At 48.3% G+C, this 19,307-nt stretch overlaps 1 protein-coding gene across 4 annotated transcripts in view; it reads left to right on the forward strand.

Annotated features, from left to right (window-relative positions):
* Positions 1 to 5,259: 5,259 nt before the first annotated feature.
* Positions 5,260 to 19,307, forward strand: part of RAB44 (RAB44, member RAS oncogene family) — a 35,100-nt gene continuing 21,052 nt past the window's right edge. For 2 of the 4 annotated variants that reach the window (XR_012517281.1, XM_074397978.1), the window contains exons 1-2: positions 5,260 to 5,351; positions 13,048 to 13,266. Coding sequence is in view for 2 of the 4 variants with exons in the window: in XM_074397978.1 (XP_074254079.1) it covers positions 13,060 to 13,266 (207 nt within the window). In the remaining 2 variants the exon portion in view is untranslated. The other 2 variants (XM_074397979.1, XM_074397980.1) reach the window with 2 other exon arrangements.

Consider the following 19,307-nt stretch of genomic DNA (forward strand, 5'->3'; position numbering starts at 1 on the left):
GAGGGTTCAAGCTTCTCAAGTGCATCCGTCTGAATGTCCCATTCTTTCCCTATCAGAATTCTGACCCTAGGACAGTACGTCTGCGGAGGCTGTGCCTTTGGTCTCTCTTGAAGCTTCCGCACTCTTACAATCAGATCCTGGGCCCGATTTTCAGCCCAGCCTACACTTGGGCCATGAGAGATGGGGTCATTTCAAATGCTGTTATGGAGTTCTCCCGTCTTCACGACATACCCTGAGTTCTCTTTCTTCAAGGCTTCTAGGGCAATCAACAAAAACCAACCAACCCCACAATCCTTATGGTTACGATTGCCCTGTATCTTTCAAGCGTTAGACTAACGGCATAAGTCAATGTTGCCCCTGGAACGTCACCTGTACCTCATCCCAGTCCACTGCACACGGCATAAGTCAATGTTGCCCCTGGAACGTCACGTGTACCTCATCCCAGTCCACTGCACACGTTGTGGACACACTCTGCGATGCTGTCATCTGCCAGGGGTTATCACCACCTTAGTCACTACCAGCATTTGGGTCTGCGTTGTCACTTCACGGGTGAGGGATCTGTTTTCAGAAGCCCATCCTGCTTCTGCCATTTCTGGTAACTGTCCTAGTCACTCGCCCACCCCCATCCCCCAAACAACTTGAGACAAGGGCTTGTGTGCAGGTGGATTACCTGGGAGGTAGTCCCTGGAAGCATAGCAGGAAAGTAGAGAATGTGAGAAAGAGAAGCCAGTGAAGGTGTCGGGGAGCAAGTTCCACTGTGTGCGACTAGGGCTGAAACCTCGAGGGAGCCTGGAGGAGACCATGCGGAATGTGCCCTGCAATTGGCTCTGGGCTACTTACCTGCTGTCACTGTCCGTCACTGACAGGGCTGCCTGTAGGGCCTAGTCCAGATTGCTCCTCACAGGGTGGAACAAATCCCTGTGGTGCTGAAGATAAACCAGAGGGATGACGGCATGTGAGGTGGGAAATTACCAGCCTGCCAGGAACGATCTACCAAGGCTTTAGGTGAACACAGATACGGGCCAGATAGTGCCTGAGTTCACGCCCCTAGGAAGTGGTTAGGGGCCAGGATGTCCACGCCGGTGACTTCGGATCACCCTGCCTGCCCAATACACCAGAAAGGGGAAGTGCCTTGCCCAGGGCCACTACCGCCGAGACAATTCTAAGAGGAGGCTTGCAGGGACCCATCTCTTTCTGTGCCCCTCCTCCGTCTTTGATGTAACTTAGGTTTTCTCAATCTTACGTAAAGTGCTACCCAAAGGCAGCTCTGAAGCAAGCTCCCTGGGCCTTGTTTTCTCTGGGACTGCCTATCTGCCTAAGCAACTTGAGAAATTTTGGAGCCAGTAGCTGGAGGGAGGGAGGCTCAGGTCCTAGGTCATGCCTCGGCTCTCCCTGCAGGGCCCCAGAATGGAGAGTATCTTGCTTCAGGACTGGACAGACTGTGGAGTGCTTTCAAGCCTCGGTAGAGAATTAAATATTAGTGTGAAAACTGCCCTAATTGTAAAACAATTTCACTGCCCTCCATCCTTGCCCATTGATGCTATTTTTGTCAAACCTAGCTCTGAGCACAGTGTTTTTCAGTTCAGCAACACCGTATTTTTCAGTCAGCCCCATCATTCCTAAAAGGGCCTGGATCTAATCTTTTTCCTGGCACTTGGTATGTCCTGGCAAGCTTTCTTCCCTGGGGCTGGTGCCGCCGAGGACAAGGCCGAGCTGAGCTCTCACCACCTGCAGGACTCCATGGCACTCTGGCTCCACCTGAGAGGGTGTGACCACTCCTGCCTTCTCAGTGTTGCTTTTATTTCCGTGGTGGGGAGCAGGGCCCGTGAGGGTAGGGGGGGCAAATAAACTGAGGGTGCCCTGAGATCCTGAGGGCTGGGTTTTAAAAATCCAGCCTCACTCTGTTCTCAGAGGACTGGAGAGAGCCTTTGCTGGAAAGAAGGTCCTAGATGGGTTGCGTTTGCCCAGATCCAGCAGCAAGCCCTGCTGGCCCTATTTTCAGTCCACGTCCCGAGTCCAGCCACCTTAGCCCTTGTCTGGATTATATTAACAGCCTCCTCACGGGTCTCCCTGCTGCTGCTTTTTGCCTAGTACGGTCTCTTCTCCAGAATGAAAGCAGCAGGGGACAACCCTTTCAAACCTAAGTCGGCTCATGTCGCCCTCCAAATGGGCTCACACGGCCTGCGGGTCCTGCCTGGTACCTCTTAGTCTTCGCTGCTCCTCCCTCTCGCGCGCGCTCCTGCCACGGGGCTCTCCTCGCTGTTTTCTCTTGTACACAAAGCGGGTTCCTGCCTCCGGGTCTCCGCGCTCGCTGTTCCCTCCCCCTCGACGCTCTTCTTCCAGATCTTCTTTCTCACGTGTTTTTTCCAGCATCACCTCCTCAGGCCTCCTGGGAGCACCTCATCTAAAACACACCCCCCACCACCATCCTAGCCCTTCAGTCTGCTTTGCTTTTCTTCAAAACAATTACCGCTGCTTGCCGTTCTATTACATATGGCTTTTTTTCCCCCTACATTTTTCTACATTTTCATATTCTCTGCATTTTGTATTCTACATTTTCTACATTTTGTATTTGGTAGCGAAGTATCCATCCAGCACATAGAAGTGCTTAATAAATATTTGTTGACTAGATGAGCCAGGCACGGTGGCTAATGCCTGTAACCCAGCACTTTGGGAGGCGGAGGTGGGTGGATCCCTTGAGTCCACGAATTCCAGACCAGCCTGGGCAACATGGCGAAACCCCTGTCTCTACTAAAAATACAAAAATTAGCCAGGTGTGGTGGCGCATCCCTATAATCTCAACTACTAGAGAGGCTGAGGTGTGAGGATCACTTGAGCCCGGGAGGTTGAGGCTGCAGTGAGCTATGATTGTGCCATTGCACACCGCAGCCTCAGCAACAGAGTGAGATCCTGTCTAAATAAATAAATAAATGCCTTATTTAGTTCACTGACGCCTCAGAAGCTCTATCAATTTCCTCAGAGAGTTGATTGTGAGAATATTCATTTTTTTAGAAGTTAAATTTAATTTTAAAACTTCTTGTTTTGGGCCGGGCGCGGTGGCTCAAGCCTGTAATCCCAGCACTTTGGGAGGCCGAGGTGGGTGGATCACGAGGTCGAGAGATTGAGACCATCCTGGTCAACATGGTGAAACCGCGTCTCTACTAAAAATACTAAAAATTAGCTGGGCATGGTGGCGTGTGCCTGTAATTCCAGCTACTCAGGAGGCTGAGGCAGGAGAATTGCCTGAACCCAGGAGGCGGAGGTTGTGGTGAGCCGAGATCGCGCCATTGCACTCCAGCCTGGGCAGCAAGAGCGAAACTCTGTCTCAAAAAAAAAAAAAAACAAAAAAACTTCTCGTTTTGAAATAATTTTATACAATCAGAAAAGTTGCAAATATAGTAAAATAATCCCCATATACCCTTAACCATTGTTCCTAAAGTTCCCTTCATCAGTCTCTCTTTGTATATGTACACATTATTCTTAAATTTCTTTTGAATAGGTAATGTATACAGATGGTACAAAACATAAAATATATTAAAAGTAAACAGTGAAACATAAATATACCCCCTCCACCATCCCAACACTTCTCTCCAGACCAACTCTGACTAGTTTCTTGTATATCCTGTCAGAAATATCCTATGCATTTACAAACATATATGAATGTGTGTGCTTATCTATTCTTTTTTTTTTCCTTTTCTTGAGACAGGGCTTCACTCTGCTGCCCAGGCTGGAGTGTAGAGATGAAATATGCCTCACTGCGGCCTCAACCTCCAGGGCTTAGGTGATCCTCCCACCTTGGCTTCCTGAGTAGCTGGGAATATAGGCATGCGCCACCACGCCTGGCTAATTTTGTTTATTTTTTTTTTTTATAGAGACAAGGTTTCATCTTGTTGCCCAGGCCGGTCCTCAACTCCCGAGCTCAAGCAATCTGCCTGCCCTGGCCTCCCGCAGTGCTGGGATTACAGGGGTGAGTCACCCCACCTGGCCTGTATTAGTCCATTTTCACATGGCTATAAAAAAAATACTTGAGACTAGGTAATTTACAAAGCAAAGAGGTTTAATTGACTCACAGTTCCACAGGGTTGGGGAGGCCTCAGGAGACTTACAATCATAGTGGAAGGTGAAGGGAAGCAAGGACCTTCTTCACATGGCAGCAGGGGAGGGAAGTATATATGTGCAGGAAAAACCATTTATAAGACCATCAGATCTCGTGAGAGTTTACTCACTGTTCGAGAACAGCATGGGGAATCTGCCCCCATAATCCAATCACTTCCTTCCTTTGGCACATACGGATTACAATTCAAGATGAGATTTGGGTGAGGACAGAAAGCCTAACCATATCACGGCCCTTATCTATTGCATATGTTTCATACACACACACACACTTTTTCCAACAGTGATCAGAACAGGGCCAGAGACAGTCTTTTTCATCTATGTCCTATCTATTCTCCCCACTCTTCAATAATTTTGAAGTAAATCCCAAACAACACGTAATTGTGTGATTTTGATTTGTAAAATGCTTATGCCTTTTAGTCATCTAGAATGCTTTTAGAGTTAGAGTTCTAACCTTTTTTTGCAGATACCTAGCCCATTCTTCCAACACAGTTTATTGAATAAACCATCTCTTCTCCAGTGATTTGAATGGTGCCTTTATGATACACTAAATTCCCACACATATTTGAGTCTATTCCTGTCTATTCATTATTCTGTTCCACTGTTTCATTGGTCTATATTCATGCTCCAATTCCATACTATTCTGATGGTTGTAGCTCTACAGTGTATTTTGATATCAGACTAGATTTTTCCCTAAAAGGCGATTTAGATGTAAGCCTCCCCTGGGGCTCAAAGACACTGTCTGAGAGTGAGGGCTTGAAATGAGTCAGGGTGGGCGGTTCTCCCAGGGCATCCCATACACTTAGCTTTAGCCACAGCTGTGCCCATCAATCTGCTGTTTGAGATAAGGCATTGCCCTGGCAACCAGAGACTCAGACCTAGTCCTGGCTGTGTCTCTAAGGGCTGGGTGAACTCGAGCAGTCCATTTCACTCTTTGGAGCCTCTGCTTAGGAGGGCTTCCCTGCCAGCTCCAGCATTCTCCACTTCCAAGATACCAACCAGGGTAAGGGTGCCTTGGGGTGCCAGGCAAAATTGTGAAAGGGCCGCCAGTGTGGTTGCTTCCACAGGAAGTCCTGTAGATGAGCATAGGAGATTGGCTCGCTGGGGAACGGAAAGGGCAATTAAGCAAGACAAGACTGTTAACAGTCCCACAGCTTGTGGGCTCCGCAGGGCAGTGCTCACCCCACCATCAGGTCCCAGAGCCCAGGGCTGCATGTTCCACTGGGAGCCTTTGAGAGGTAGGAGCCATCCAAAGGTTGCAATGCTTCTTTTTCTTTGCAAGGATGAGGATGGGGGAGGGAGCTGGGGTCCCCATTTAGCTCCTATGTCAAGGGTGCAAACGGCGAAGCCCTCTTTCCCCCAGCATTTGGAGCTCTCTGCGTGGCTAAGGGAGGGGACGGGAAGGCATTCGGCCAGGAGGCTGGGGTAGATCACTACCGGTAAATGGCCGTGTGACCTAGGACAAGTCACCCGGCTCCTCAGAGCCTCAGTTTCTCTATTACTTAGGAAGGGAGGAATGAGGATAAGTAGATTGGAACAAGACACTAGGTGGTTTCTCAGGCCCTCCAGCTTGGACAATTGGGGTTTAGCAACTATCGCTCTTATTTATCGCTGATGAAGCCAGCCAAGTGCAGAACAGACCCAGTTCCAAGCACCCTTTGGTGAGAGAGTGATGGAGACCCAGAGGCCGCAGGCAGGGCCCATGCCGGGTTGTAATCTGCTGCTGCCCTCCCCCGCTTCTTCTCTGGCTTCCACTTCCTGGTGGGCGGCCTGGGGTGCCTGCTGCTTAACAGAATACCATGGTCGGAGGGGATTCCTGAGCTGCCTGGCAGCAGGATTCATTTGCTCTCATGTCTGCCTTCAAACTTTATGCTGTTTCTTAGGTGAGAGATGTGGGGAAAGGTGGTCATGCTGAGGGGCTGTCTGTGTGTCCTAGCCATGAAGGGGTCCCCCACTGCTTTTTGTTTTTTGAGACAGGATCTCACTCTGTTGCCCAGGCTGGAGTGTAGTGGCAGGATCTCAGATCACTGCAACCTCCACCTCTTGGGTTCAAGCGACTCTCCTGCCTCAGCCTCCCCAGTAGCTGGGACTACAGGCATATGTCACCACACCCAGCTAATTTTCTGTATTTTAGTAGAGATGGGGTTTCACCATGTTGACCAGGATGGTCTCGATCTCGTGATCACCCGCCTTGGCCTCCCAAAGTGCTGGGATTATAGGCATGAGCCACTGCACCCAGCCAGGTCCCCCACTCTTAAGGATGTGAGGCATGAAGAAGCACTCAGAGGAATGTGGCGGAGGAGAGGGCGCTGGCAGGGGTGGCCCTGCTGGCCGACTTGGAGGGATGTGTGCTGAGCAGTGGCATTCGTACATGTGTCACGGAATGATGGAATGGCCGTGAGAGGCGCTGGGTCTGATTGAGAGGCTGTCTGTGAGGGAGTGGAGGGTGAGGGTGATGGCCCAGGAGGGCACGTGTGCGTGGACCTTTGCATGTGTACATTTGTGGATGGACTGAAGGATGTCCTTGCTGTCTCTGAGGGGCCAGGCCTGGCCTAGAAGGGGCACAGACTGTTTTAGGGTATGCTGTCAGGCCATGGGGGTGCCGGGTGAGCCCACCATTTCACCTGATGGTGATAAGTGACTGATTTGAGGTGGCGATGGCTGGAGGGTACCTGCTGCTTTCTGCCCCAGGCCACCTGACAGGCAAGGAGCGGGTGGCTGAGTGCCCCTCCTGGGAGAGAAGGATTGACTGGCAGAGAGGGCAGATGCTGAGGTGGGGCAGGCGAGGTGTCTGGAAGGTGCTATTTTCTTATAAAATGCCAGGGGACTGCTGGAAATGGGCTGTGGAGGTGCAGCTTGGCTAGGAATGTCAAGAACCCCACACGTCCTAGGATGTGGCTGCAGGGAATTTCTTCCAGGATTCTAACTTCCTACCCTTGTGGGAGCCCGACAGGCAGCGCTGTGACACTCACATCACAGTGGACTTTGCTTTGGTGGCTTCTGCACAGGGAGTCTTATCTTGCCCCTCAGCCGTGTTGTGTGTTTTGCCGGAAGTACACGAGGCTCTGCTCTGGTTTCCCAGTACCATGACTGGGCATCACCACAGGAGCCAAGCCTGTCCACGCCCGCCCTGCCCCAAAGCCCATTGTCACATCGAGGGCTACTCCACTGGGCATTTGTCATCCCCAGAGGGGCCTTCTGCCCAGATTGGAGTCACCTCTCCAGGATGTGACCTGGGGGAAGTCCATCCCATGACCATCCAGGAGAGCAGAATCTGGTATAGTTCTACCACTGACATCACGGTGTGGGCAGGCCACTCTGCCTCTTGGAACCTCCCTCAGTGTACTCATCTGTCAAGTGGGATCAATTGTATCTGTATGGAAGCTGGCTTTTATGTGTCTCAAATAAAATCCACTTTTTTTTTTTTTTTTTTGAGATGGATTCTTACTCTGTCGTCAGGCTGCAGTGCAATGGCACCATCTCAGCTCACTGCAACCTCCACCTCCTGGGTTCAAGCAATTCTCATGCCTCAGCCTCCCAAGTAGCTGGGATGACAAGCACGTGTCACCACACCCAGCTAATTTTTGTATTTTTGGTAGAGACGGGGTTTCACCATGTTGGCCAGGATGGTCTCGATTTTCTGACCTCGTGATCCACCCGCCTCGGCCTCCCAAAGTGCTGGGATTACAGGCGTGGAGAATTCACCGTTATCACTGTTGTCATGACCGCCTTTACCCAGTAGTCACTGATGCCAAGCACACTCCTAAATGCTGTATGTGGATTATACATTCAGCAAATATTTGCAGAGCACCAACTATATGCCAAGCTCTATTCTTGGCACTTGGGATAGAACAGTGAACAAAATAGTAAACTCCCTGCTCACGTGAGGGCTATATTTCAGCATCAGGAGAAGGAAAATTGATGGAAAATTGACAACAAAATGAGTATTCTGGGAAGGTGACAGGTGCTGAGAGAAAGTCAAGCTGGAAAGGGAGGTGGGCCGTGCTGGGAAACGGGAAGTGATATTTCAACTTTAATTATCTTGCCTAATCCTCACAGCAACCCTGTGTGAGAGATATCAGTCCTGTTTCCAGTGAGGGAACAAGCACAGAGAGGCTGACTGACTTCCCTAAGATTGCACAGCACACGGGCAGCAGAGCTGGGAGAAACAGAGGTCTGTCTGACTTCAGAGCATGGGGACTGGAAGTCACTTTCTCCCGTGAGCTTCCTTTTCTCCATCTCCAGGTCACGAGCGTGGGACTGACCCTCTTCTAGTACTGAGGCTCAGTGAGTCTTTCTTTTATTTTTACTTATTTATTTATTTATTTTTTGAGTCAGAGTCTGGCTCTGTTGCCCAGGCTGGAGTGCAGTGGTGTGATCTCGGCTCACTGCAACCTGTGCCTCCTGGGTTCAAGCGATTCTTCTGCCTCTGCCTCCAGAGTAGCTAGGATTATAGGCACCCACCACTGACACCTGGCTAATTTTTGTATTTTTAGTAGAGACGGGGTTTCACCAGGTTGGCAAGGCTGGTCTCGAACTCCTGACCTCAGGTGATCCACCCGCCTCGGCCTCCCAAAGTGCCGGGATTATAGGCGTGAGCCACTGTGCCTGGTCACTTTTTAATTTTTTTGAGACAGAGTCTCACTCCGTCACTCAGGCTGGAGTGCAGTGGTGAATCATAGCTTACTGTAGCATTAACCTCCTGTACTCAAGTGATCCTCCCATCTCAGCCTCCCAAGTAGGTAGGACTGCAGCCACACCACCGTGCCCAGCTAGTTTTATTTTATTTTGTAGAGACAGGGTCTCACTATGTTGCCCAGGCTGATCTTGAACTCCCGGGCTCAAGTGATCCTCTCACCTCAGCCTCCCAAAGTACTGAAATTACAGGCCACCATACCCAGCTTATTTTGTTGTTGTTTTATTTATTAAGCCCCTTCTATTCTACAGGGAGTCTTCTTTGAGTGTAACCTACGAGGTTGGAACTGCCAGGCCAAACCCCATTAGCCACGGAAGAAGGGTCATAGGACCATGGAGGGAAGGGGCTCCCCTCTTTGGGGTATGGGGAGTGGCGACAGATGGTGGCTTTCTAGGTGTGGAAGGCCTCCAGGCTCAAAGAGGGTGCCTATCTGGTCATTGTTTCCATGGGGTGAATTAGGGGTGGGAGATACAGGGTGAAGGCCAGTTAGATGAGCATGGGGACGTCCCTATTCTAACCCGGGAATCTTATTCCTCATTCTTGGCTTTTATGCCTCCCTGCTTTTTATTAGAAAGCCTTTTCTTTTGAGACAGTGTCTCGCTCTGTCGCCTAGGCTAGAGTGCAGTGTGATCTTGGCTCACTGATACCTCTGCCTCTTGGGCTCAAGTGATTCTCCCACCTCAATCTCCCTAGTTGCTGGGACTATAGGCATGCACCACCATGCCTGGCTAATTTTTTGTGTTTTTGATAGAGATGGAGTTTCAGGCTGGTCTCGAACTCCTGGCCTCAAGTGATCCACCCGCCTTGGCCTCCCCAAGTGTTGGGATTACAGGAATAAGCAACTGCATCTGGCCCTGATGTTTTTTGAGTCTATTCAGTTGTCTGGTAGAACACTCCACATTCTAGGGGATAGTGAGTCAGCAGAGGAAGTGGATTGAGAGCCCACTACATATCCAGAGTAAGCCTGGGCACTATGAGGACATCAGGGTTAAGTTGAATCTCTCCTGCCCTGGAGCTCACTGCTGAACTATGTCACCTCCTCCAGGAAGCCCTCTCTGACGCCCTGATCAGTGAGTTGCTCCTTTTTCAGTGCTCTCCCAGCACCTGACACACAGGCGTTCTGCCCCTTCTGTGCTGCACTGTAATTATGTTTGTGTCTCCTGCATGAGGCTGTGATGACCTCTAGGAGAGACCAGGAGTTAGTCACATCTCTACCTGCAGGACCGGGAACTCTGCTGGGGCATGTAGGGTGTGTCCTGCATGAGGGTGCCCAGACAAGGGGGTGCATGGAGACTGGAATTCACTCCGTATTCCACTTGTCAAACCTTGAACCCCGGCACTGGGCTGTGTCTGCCAGCAGGAAGTACCTTTTCTAATTCACTTAAAGGAAATATGGATTGTGGCAGGCCTGCTTTGCACTGTACCAGCATTCAGTTGGCGCTCAATAAAAGCTTGTTGCTTAAGTGCATGATAGAGGGTGGGAAGGGTTAAGGCAGATGAAAGTCTTCAGAAGAGGTGTGCTGGTAACTATTCTTTGGTGGGGGCAGGAGACCTGATTCATAGCATTTGCTGGTTCCCATGGTACCGATACCCCCAGGCTGATTCCAAGCTGCCGAGATAGAAAGAGGTGTGCAGAGTCAGTTCGGACAAGCCCCTCATACTGGACTCCAGCACGCCACTGCGGTTTTACATTTATGATCTTAAAACTGCATCTGAAACAGACTTTGAAGTGGTGGGGGGAGGAGAGAGAGAGAGAGAAAGAGAGAGAATGAGAATGTACTTCTGTTTGAAGTGTGGGGTCTCCTCAGGATGAGAAATTGCTTCATCCAAGTTCTGTGCAGGTCTCCTCGCCCAAGAAGAGGCCGTGGGATCACCCCCTGGAATGAGCCCACGATGCCTAAAGCAGAGGCCTCTAAACACTCCACTCAGCCTGTCTGTGGCTTTGGCCTCAACAGAGAACTCCCAGGGATGTGTCTCCTCCACCTCCTGGGCATGAGCCTGGCTCTTCTGCCCTGATTCCTTCACACACACCGTTTACTGTCTCCAAATCCTACATGTCTCCTGTAGAATCTGCCCACATCCCATCACTGCAGGAAGCTGGCCTGCCTGTCTGAACATCAAGTCCTTCTCATCCCACAACGTTATGGGCCCCAGACTTGTTCCCCCAAGGCAGGCTCAGACCCTATCCCTTCCAGACCGCAGTCTCTCATTTCCTCACCCCAGGGGCGTCACCCGGATGAATCCCCATCCATCAACATCCTTATCAACTGACTGACTGAACTAAGACATTCAGTGACAGATGAATGAATCATGAATTTGACACCTCTTCTTTTTTTTTTTTTTTTTTTTTTTTGAGACGGAGTTTCGCTCTTGTTACCCAGGCTGGAGTGCAATGGCACGATCTCGGCTCACCGCAACCTCCGCCTAGTGGGTTCAGGCAATTCTCCTGCCTCAGCCTCCTGAGTAGCTGGGATTACAGGCACGTGCCACCATGCCCAGCTAATTTTTTGTATTTTTAGTAGAGACGGGGTTTCACCATGTTGACCAGGATGGTCTCGATCTCTTGACCTCGTGATCCACCCGCCTCGGCCTCCCAAAGTGCTGGGATTACAGGCTTGAGCCACCGCGCCCGGCCGACACCTCTTCCTTAAGCACCTAATATGTGCTAAGGGACAGACTTAGACACACAGTGATGTCCTCAGCCCGGACAGCTTGGGGCCTGCCTTCGTCTGTTTTGTGCTGCTATAGCGGATACCATAGAATGGGAAGTTTACACAGAACAGAAATTTATTTCCTCACAGTTCTGGAGGCTAGAAAGTTCAAGACTGAGGAGGCAGCATCTGGCGTGGGCCTTCCTGTGGTGTCTTCCCAAGGTGGAAGGCAGAAAGACACAGATAACATGAGGGTCTGAGCCCATTCTTTTACAAGGAATTCATTTTATTATTATTATTATTTTGAGACAGAATCTCACTCTGTCACCCAGGCTGGAGTGCAATGGCACGATCTCGGCTCACTGCAACCTCCGCCCGCGGGTTCAAGCATTTCTCCTGCCTTAGCCTCCCAAGTAGCTGGGATTCTAGGCACCTGCCATCACACCGGCTAATTTTTTTGTATTTTTAGTAGAGACAGGGTTTCACCCTGTTGGCCAGGCTGCTCTCGAACACCTGACCTCAGGTGATCCACCCACTTTGGCCTCCTAAAGTGCTAGGATTGTAGGCGTGAGCCATCATGCCTGGCTGGCACGCACTTTTACAATAATGGCATTCATCCATTCATGAGGATGGTGCCCCCATGACCCAAACACTTTCCAACAGGCCCCACAGCTTAACACCACGTCGTTGGGGATCAAGTTTCCAACACATGAACTTTGAGGAATATGTTTAAACCACAGCAGGGTTGAGACAAGGGGGCACTGAACCCAGCTTGAATGGAGGGGTGACCTCAGGGAAGGCTTCTTGGAGGAGGCAGCCTCTAAGGCGAGGAAGCAAAAGGTATTAACTAGGTAAGGGGGTGAGAGAGTTGTGGAGTTCGGGGGAAAGGGAACAGGGTGGGAGGGAGTCAGGAATTCCAGGAACTGTGGCTGGTTCAGCCGCATTGCCGTGGACTTCAAGGGCACAGGGGTGGAGGGGATGAAGCTGAGGTCGAGTCATGTGGGTCCCTAAGAGCACATAGGGGCGCTACTGATTCCGTGCTGCGTGTGTCGAAGGACCAGAGACATTATGCTGCTGAGAGAAGGCTGGAGGAGAGGTGAGACTGAGAAGGGGAGGAGGTGGCGGTGGAGGGATCCCTGCTGCAGCTGAGATGAATCAATGAGCCGGAAGAGTAGCCGGAGAGAGAGATGGCTCAGGAAGCTGCTTCTGACCCTTCAGATCCTGGAAAACCGTGTAAACCACCCTCCATGTCAAAACACAAGATCAGTTCTGCATGGGGTGAATAGGATATATTCACTAATGGTCAGAGGAGACTTTGATAGTTGAGTAGTAGCCTGAAGAAATGAGGGCATGTGGGTAGCTTGAAGAAGGGCATTCCAGGCAGGGGGAACTTAGAAAGGGCAAAGGCATTGAGCAGAATGGATCAGAGGCCATGAGGTCAAAGGACCCAGTGGGGCACCATCAGGCCGGGCTTTGGCAGCCATGGTGGATTTTCTTCCACAGGTGATGGGAGCCAGGGGAGGGTTTTGAGTCATGAGAGCGTGTGACTGTCCAGCAGCCCAGTGTCCCTCACTCCTCTGTCCCCAGGGCCAATGCACCATGGAGACTGGACAGAGAGGGTCTCGCAAAGTCCGGAAGCTGGGCTCCAGCCGGCGGCGGCAGACAAGGGAGCCAGCCGACGGCGAAGATGCTGCGGTGGCCCCAGAGCCAGAGTCCTGGTCATCTCAGGCAGCGGCAGAACTGCAGGCCTTCTTCCAGGACTGCGGTGCCAAGGAGAGGGGCTTTGTCACCCGCGAGGACCTGGCGGTGAGCCCAAGGCCCCCATTTGAACGCTGAATCCCTGTTCCGCAGCTCCTGAGACCCTCCATCACAGGAAGGCAGGGCATGCCTACCCCTGTCCCTTTCTCCCATTTAGACCTCTCAGAAAACGCTAGGGATTTGTTGATATGAATATTAACAAATGATATTCAATATCATTATTGATATGTCAATAACAGGTAAGGCTTTATGTGTTGCCCTCTTCCAGAAACATTTATCTTTTAACCAGTGACTTTAAGCCAAAGAAGTAATTTGCAAATGGTGTAATTTTAGTCTCATTGAGCAGGGACATTTATTCTGGGCAACAGTCAGAGCCCTGGAAATCAAACCATGTCAATGACTGTAAGCTTCAGTGAAACATGAGATCAGCCATGGTTGTGTGTTCCCATAAAGAGGCTTAGGCTGGCCGGGCGCAGTGGCTCATGTCTGTAATCCCAGCACTTTGGGAGGTCAAGATGGGTGATCACTTGAGGTCAGAAGTTCCAGACCAGCCTGGTCAACATGGTGAAACCCCGTCTCTACTAAAAATACAAAAATTAGGCCGGCATGGTGGTGGGTGTCTGTAATCCCAGCTACTTGGGAGGCTGAAGCACAAAAATTGCTTGAGCCTGGAGAAGCAGAGGTTGTGGTGAGCTGAGATCACGTCACTGCACTCCAGTCTGGGGAAACAGAGTGAGACTCCATCTCAAAAAAAAAGAAAAAAAAATTGATCTTGAACCTTCCAGAAAAAAAAAAAATGAGGGAAGAGGGCACCAGTAAAATATTATGACTGGTTCAAAGAGCATTTCAGAAGCAAGCAATTTGACAGAAAAGTATTAAGATAAGATTACTGAGTTCAATTTTTAAAATGGCTAATGTCTAACAAGCCATACATCTTTCAAGCTATCTGTTCTACTAGAAAAAATGATTTTCATTTCTTCTGGGATTAAAGGCATGCACAACCATGCCCAGCTAATGTTTGTACTTTTTTTTTTTTTTTTTTTGAGACGGAGTTTCGCTCTCTTGTTACCCAGGCTGGAGTGCAATGGCATGATCTCGGCTCACCGCAACCTCCGCCTCCTGGGTTCGGGCAATTCTCCTGCCTCAGCCTCCTGAGTAGCTGGGATTACAGGCATGTGCCACCATGCCCAGCTAATTTTTTTTTTTGTATTTTTAGTAGAGACGGGGTTTCACCATGTTGACCAGGATGGTCTCGATCTCTTGACCTCATGATCCACCCGCCTCGGCTTCCCAAAGTGCTGGGATTACAGGCTTGAGCCACTGCACCCGGCCAATTTTTGTACTTTTAATGGAGATGGGGTTTCACCATGTTGACCAGGCTGGTCTCGAACGCCTGACCTCCTGATCTGCCCCCCTCAGCCTCCCAAAGTACTAGAATTACAGGCGTCAGCCACTGGGCCTGGCTTTTTTATTTTTTTTATTTTTGAGACAGGGTCTTGCTCACTCCCCTAAGCTGGAGTGCAGTGGTGTGATCTTGGCTCATTGCAACCTCCACCTCCTGGGTTCAAGTGATTCTCTTGCCTCAGCCTCTTGAGTAGCTGGGACTACAGGCACGTGCCACCATGCCCAATTGATGTTTTGTATTTTTTATAGAGGCAGGGCTGTGGGTTGCTCCATGTTGCCCAGGCTTAAAAGTATTGGTTTCTGAATCATAAGGGGGTCAATGAGATTCAGATACCACTTGAAATGTTGAATTTCAGTTTACAAAAGTATAATCTGGCAGGGCATAGTGGCTCATGCCTGTAATCTCAGCACTTTAGGAGGCTGAGACAGGCAGATCACCTGAGGTCGGGAGTTCCTGACTAACTTGGCCAACATGGTGAAATTCCGTCTCTACTAAGAACACAAAAATTAGCTAGGCGTGGTGGCATTTGTCTGTAATCCTAGCTACCTGGGAGGCTGAGGCAGGAGAATCGCTTGAACCTGGGAGGCGGAGGTTGCAGTGAGCCAAGATCACGCCACTGCATGCCAGCCTGGGTGACAGAGCGAGACTCTGTCTAGAAAAAAAAAGTATAATCTACTAAACTGAGGGTTAGAGACAGCTCAAGAAGACCAGGAAGAACTTCCTCGCAGATCTATTAAAGTAAAACAATAAAAAATAATATCAACAATACTGCCCACAAAGAGCCATAACTAGATTTCCTTCGGCTGTCCAATCAGTGCCATGTAATTAATGAATGCTCTGCTGGATCTTGGGTAAGCTGTCTGCTTTTGGACTAAAGAGTTGTAGGAATCCTCAGTCTGCTAGCCCAGTCAGGTCATCCAGTGTCAGCTTGGAAGCCTACAGACAAGTGAAGCATAAATAGTTCATAGAACCTGGCACCGTCCTTTTTCTCTGGACTTTGAGTTTGTTCTTCTTTGTTGAAGAAGACCCAAGTGAAGCAAACAAGAACAAACTCAAGGTCTAGGGGAAAAAGGACCGTGCCAGGTTCCATGAACTAGTTACGCTTCATTTGGGTGTGGGCTCTCTGTTATAAGGCCTGCAGCTTGTAACAGAGCTTCAGGGAGGTGTAGGAAAGGAAAAATGTGTCCAGTAACGAGACTGAAAGGCTGTGGTTATTATTACACTACCTAAGAACATCAGGCTGGTTTCAAACTCCTGACCTCAGGTGATCCACCCATCTTGGCCTCCCAGAGTGCTGAGATTACAGGCGTGAGCCACTGTACCCAGCCTATTTATTAATTCTTTTTTTTTTTTTTTTTTTTTTTGAGACGGAGTTTCGCTCTTGTTACCCAGGCTGGAGTGCAATGGCGCGATCTCAGCTCACCGCAACCTCCGCCTCCTGGGTTCAGGCAATTCTCCTGTCTCAGCCTCCTGAGTAGCTGGGATTACAGGCACGCACCACCATGCCCAGCTAATTTTTAGTACTTTTAGTAGAGACAGGGTTTCACCATGTTGACCAGGATGGTCTCGATCTCTTGACCTTGTGATCCACCCGCCTCGGCCTCCCAAAGTGCTGGGATTACAGGCTTGAGCCACCGCGCCCGGCCTATTTATTAATTCTTAAACCCACCAAAACTGGGCCAAATTTGGCAAAATGTTAATACATTGCACAGTTTATTTTCAGACTCAGGTATTATAAGTCAAGGCAGATAAAATTCTCTTTCAGCAAACTCTCTGCAACGTTCTATAGCCATTCAAGTTTTGCCCTTTCATCTTTTTTCCTGTTCTAGAATAACCACTTTCACACAACACTGCATCCCATTTTCCTTGTAGACAAAGTTCTGTTTCTCTGTCACTACTGCTCCTAGTGAAACCTCAAGCATCTGTAGTTAATTGAACTTATGTTGTTGTTGCTGTTGTTTTGAGACAGGGTCTTGCTCTGTTGCCCAGGCTGGAGTGCAGTGGTGCAATCTCGGCTCACTGCCACCTACACCTTCCGGGTTCAAGCAATTCTTGTGCCTCCGCCACGTGATTAGCTGGGATTACAGATGCCCTCCACCACACCAGGAGGATTTTCTTCTATTTTTAGTACAGACGGGGTTTCGCCACGTTGGCCAAGCTGGTCTCGAACTCCTGACCTTAAGTGATCCACCTGCCTAGGCCTTCCAGAGTGCTGGGATTACAGGCTTGAGCCACCATTCCCGGCCTGTATTAATTGCACTTTTAACCAGTGTAATTAACCTCTTTCACTGGAATAACTAAGGGTAAATAATAAGACAGAGAACTGTCTTACACAAGCATGATAGCAGACAAGCAGAGCTCACAAATACACATAACCCAAGGCTTTCTACAGCCTTGCATATCCCTAACACAACTTAAAAAAAAAGTGGTCAAATATACGTTAACAGAACGTTTATCATTTTAACTATTTTAAAATGTACTATTCAGCGGCATTAAGTACATTCACAATGTTGTACAAACATCCATCTCCAAAGCTGCTTTCTTCTTGCCAAGTTGACACTCTGCACCCATTGAATAGTAACTCCCATGCTTCCCTCTCCCCAACCCCTGGCTCTCCCTATTCTACTTTGTGTCTCTACAACTTTGATTACTCTAGATACGTCATAGAAATGGAATCATACAGTGTTTGTCTTTTAGTGATTGGTGTATTCCCTTAGCAGAATGTCCTCAAGGTTTACCTGTATTGTAGCATGTGTCCAAATGTTTTTCTTTTTAAAGATGGAATAATATTCCGTCTTTAAAACAGCAACATGAAAACTCACCAATCCAGATTTCAAAGAGCTGTTCTCCTTCCCAGTGGATATGAATTTTTTTTTTTTTTTTTGAGGTGGAGTCTCATTCTGTCTCTCTCAGGCTGGAGCGTAGTGGTGCGATATCTGCTCACCGCAATACTGTACATATACGTCACATTTTGTCTATCCTCTTATCTGCCAGTGAACACCTGGACTGATTGCATCTTTTGGCGACTGTGTATAACGCTGCTATGAATACAGACATGCAGATAGCTGAGTCTCCCCTTTCTTTTGCACAAGTTCTTTTTTTTTTTTTTTTTGAGATGGAGTCTCACTCTGTCGCCCAGGCTGGAGTGCCGTGGCGCGATCTCAGCCTACTGCAACCTCTGCCTCCTAGAATCAAGTGATTTTCTTGCCTCAGCCTCCCAAGTAGAGTAGCTGGGACTACAGGCATGCGCCACCATGCGCGGATAACTTGTATTATTAGTAGAGATGGGGTTTCACCATGTTAGCCAGGCTGGTCTCAAACTCCTGAACTCAGGTGATCCACCCGCCTCAGCCTCCCAAAGTGTTGGGATTACAGGCATGAGCCACCATACCCAGCTTTTTAAAGCAGAAAAAAATGAATCCACTTATTAACATGACCCAAAGATAAAGCCACTTTCTAGCATGTGAAAATAAGAAGTAAAAAATATGTCAACTTAAAATTATGTTTAGCAATCAGTTTCAGCATTAATTTTTCTTAGAAATTATACAGATAGCCAAAAATTATTTATTAATGTACCTCAATATTAATTCCAAATTTTAAAGTTACCTAAGAATCTTAGAAACTGTATTTAAGGTGACACCCTAGAAAATATAATTACTGTTGATACAAAATTTATTTGTTTAAATAATTAGTCAATTTAATGGGGGACAAATTTACAGTTTTGTAATCTTAAACATATGTAAAGATAATGTTGACTTATTTGATCTGAAAGCCAAAATGAGAAGTATAAGAAATCTGGATTAACTAGTTTCTTTACTAAACAAATATAGATCTTATGAAAAACAATGTATTATACTTAACATAAAGCACAGAAAAGACAGATAGCTATTATATGTGTTTTGTCAAAACAATTATTAAACCAGTCTAATTTGTTCAAAGAATCATTTTAATTATATAAACCTGGCTCCTGAAAAATTTTCTGAGCTAGCAATTTCTGTAAGAAGAATTGTTTGAGTTTAACACATTTAAAGCATTCAAATTTCAGTTATTTTCTGTTATTTTTAGGAGCATTAGATTTATAAACTCACTTATTTGTCTCTATAAATGAATCAACACAGAACTCCTTTAAAAGACATAGTACTCTAAGTTATTAATACCTTCCAGATGTACAAGAGTATTTCACACTGACAGTAAAAGTTAAAGACCTTTTGGGCATGATGGCACATGCCTATAATTCCAGCTACTCGGTAGGCAGAGGCAGGAGAATTGCTTGAACCCAGGAGGTAGAGGTTGCAGTGTGCTGAGATAGTGCCACTGTACTCCAGCCTGGGAAACAGTGAGACTCTGTCTCAAAAAAAAAAAAAAAAAAAAAAAGCATTAAAGGCCTTTCTATTACAGACGTATAAATACACAGACACAGAGAATGTCTGGCTTCGTTTCTACAGTTCCAGCCACAGATGAAAAGTGAACACAGCAGGCTGGGTGTGTTGGCTCATGCCTGTAATCCCAGCACTTTGGAAGGCCGAAGTGGGCAGATCACTTGAGTTCAGGAGTTCGAGACCAGACTGGCCAACATGGTGAAACCCCGTCTCTTCTAAAAATGCAAAAATTAGCCAGGTATGATGGTGTCCACCTGTAACCCCAGCTACTTGGGAGGCTAAGGCAGAAGAATTGCTTGAACTTG

The sequence above is a fragment of the Saimiri boliviensis genome, chromosome 4 (assembly GCF_048565385.1).
Source record: "Saimiri boliviensis isolate mSaiBol1 chromosome 4, mSaiBol1.pri, whole genome shotgun sequence".
Classification (NCBI taxonomy): domain Eukaryota; kingdom Metazoa; phylum Chordata; class Mammalia; order Primates; family Cebidae; genus Saimiri; species Saimiri boliviensis.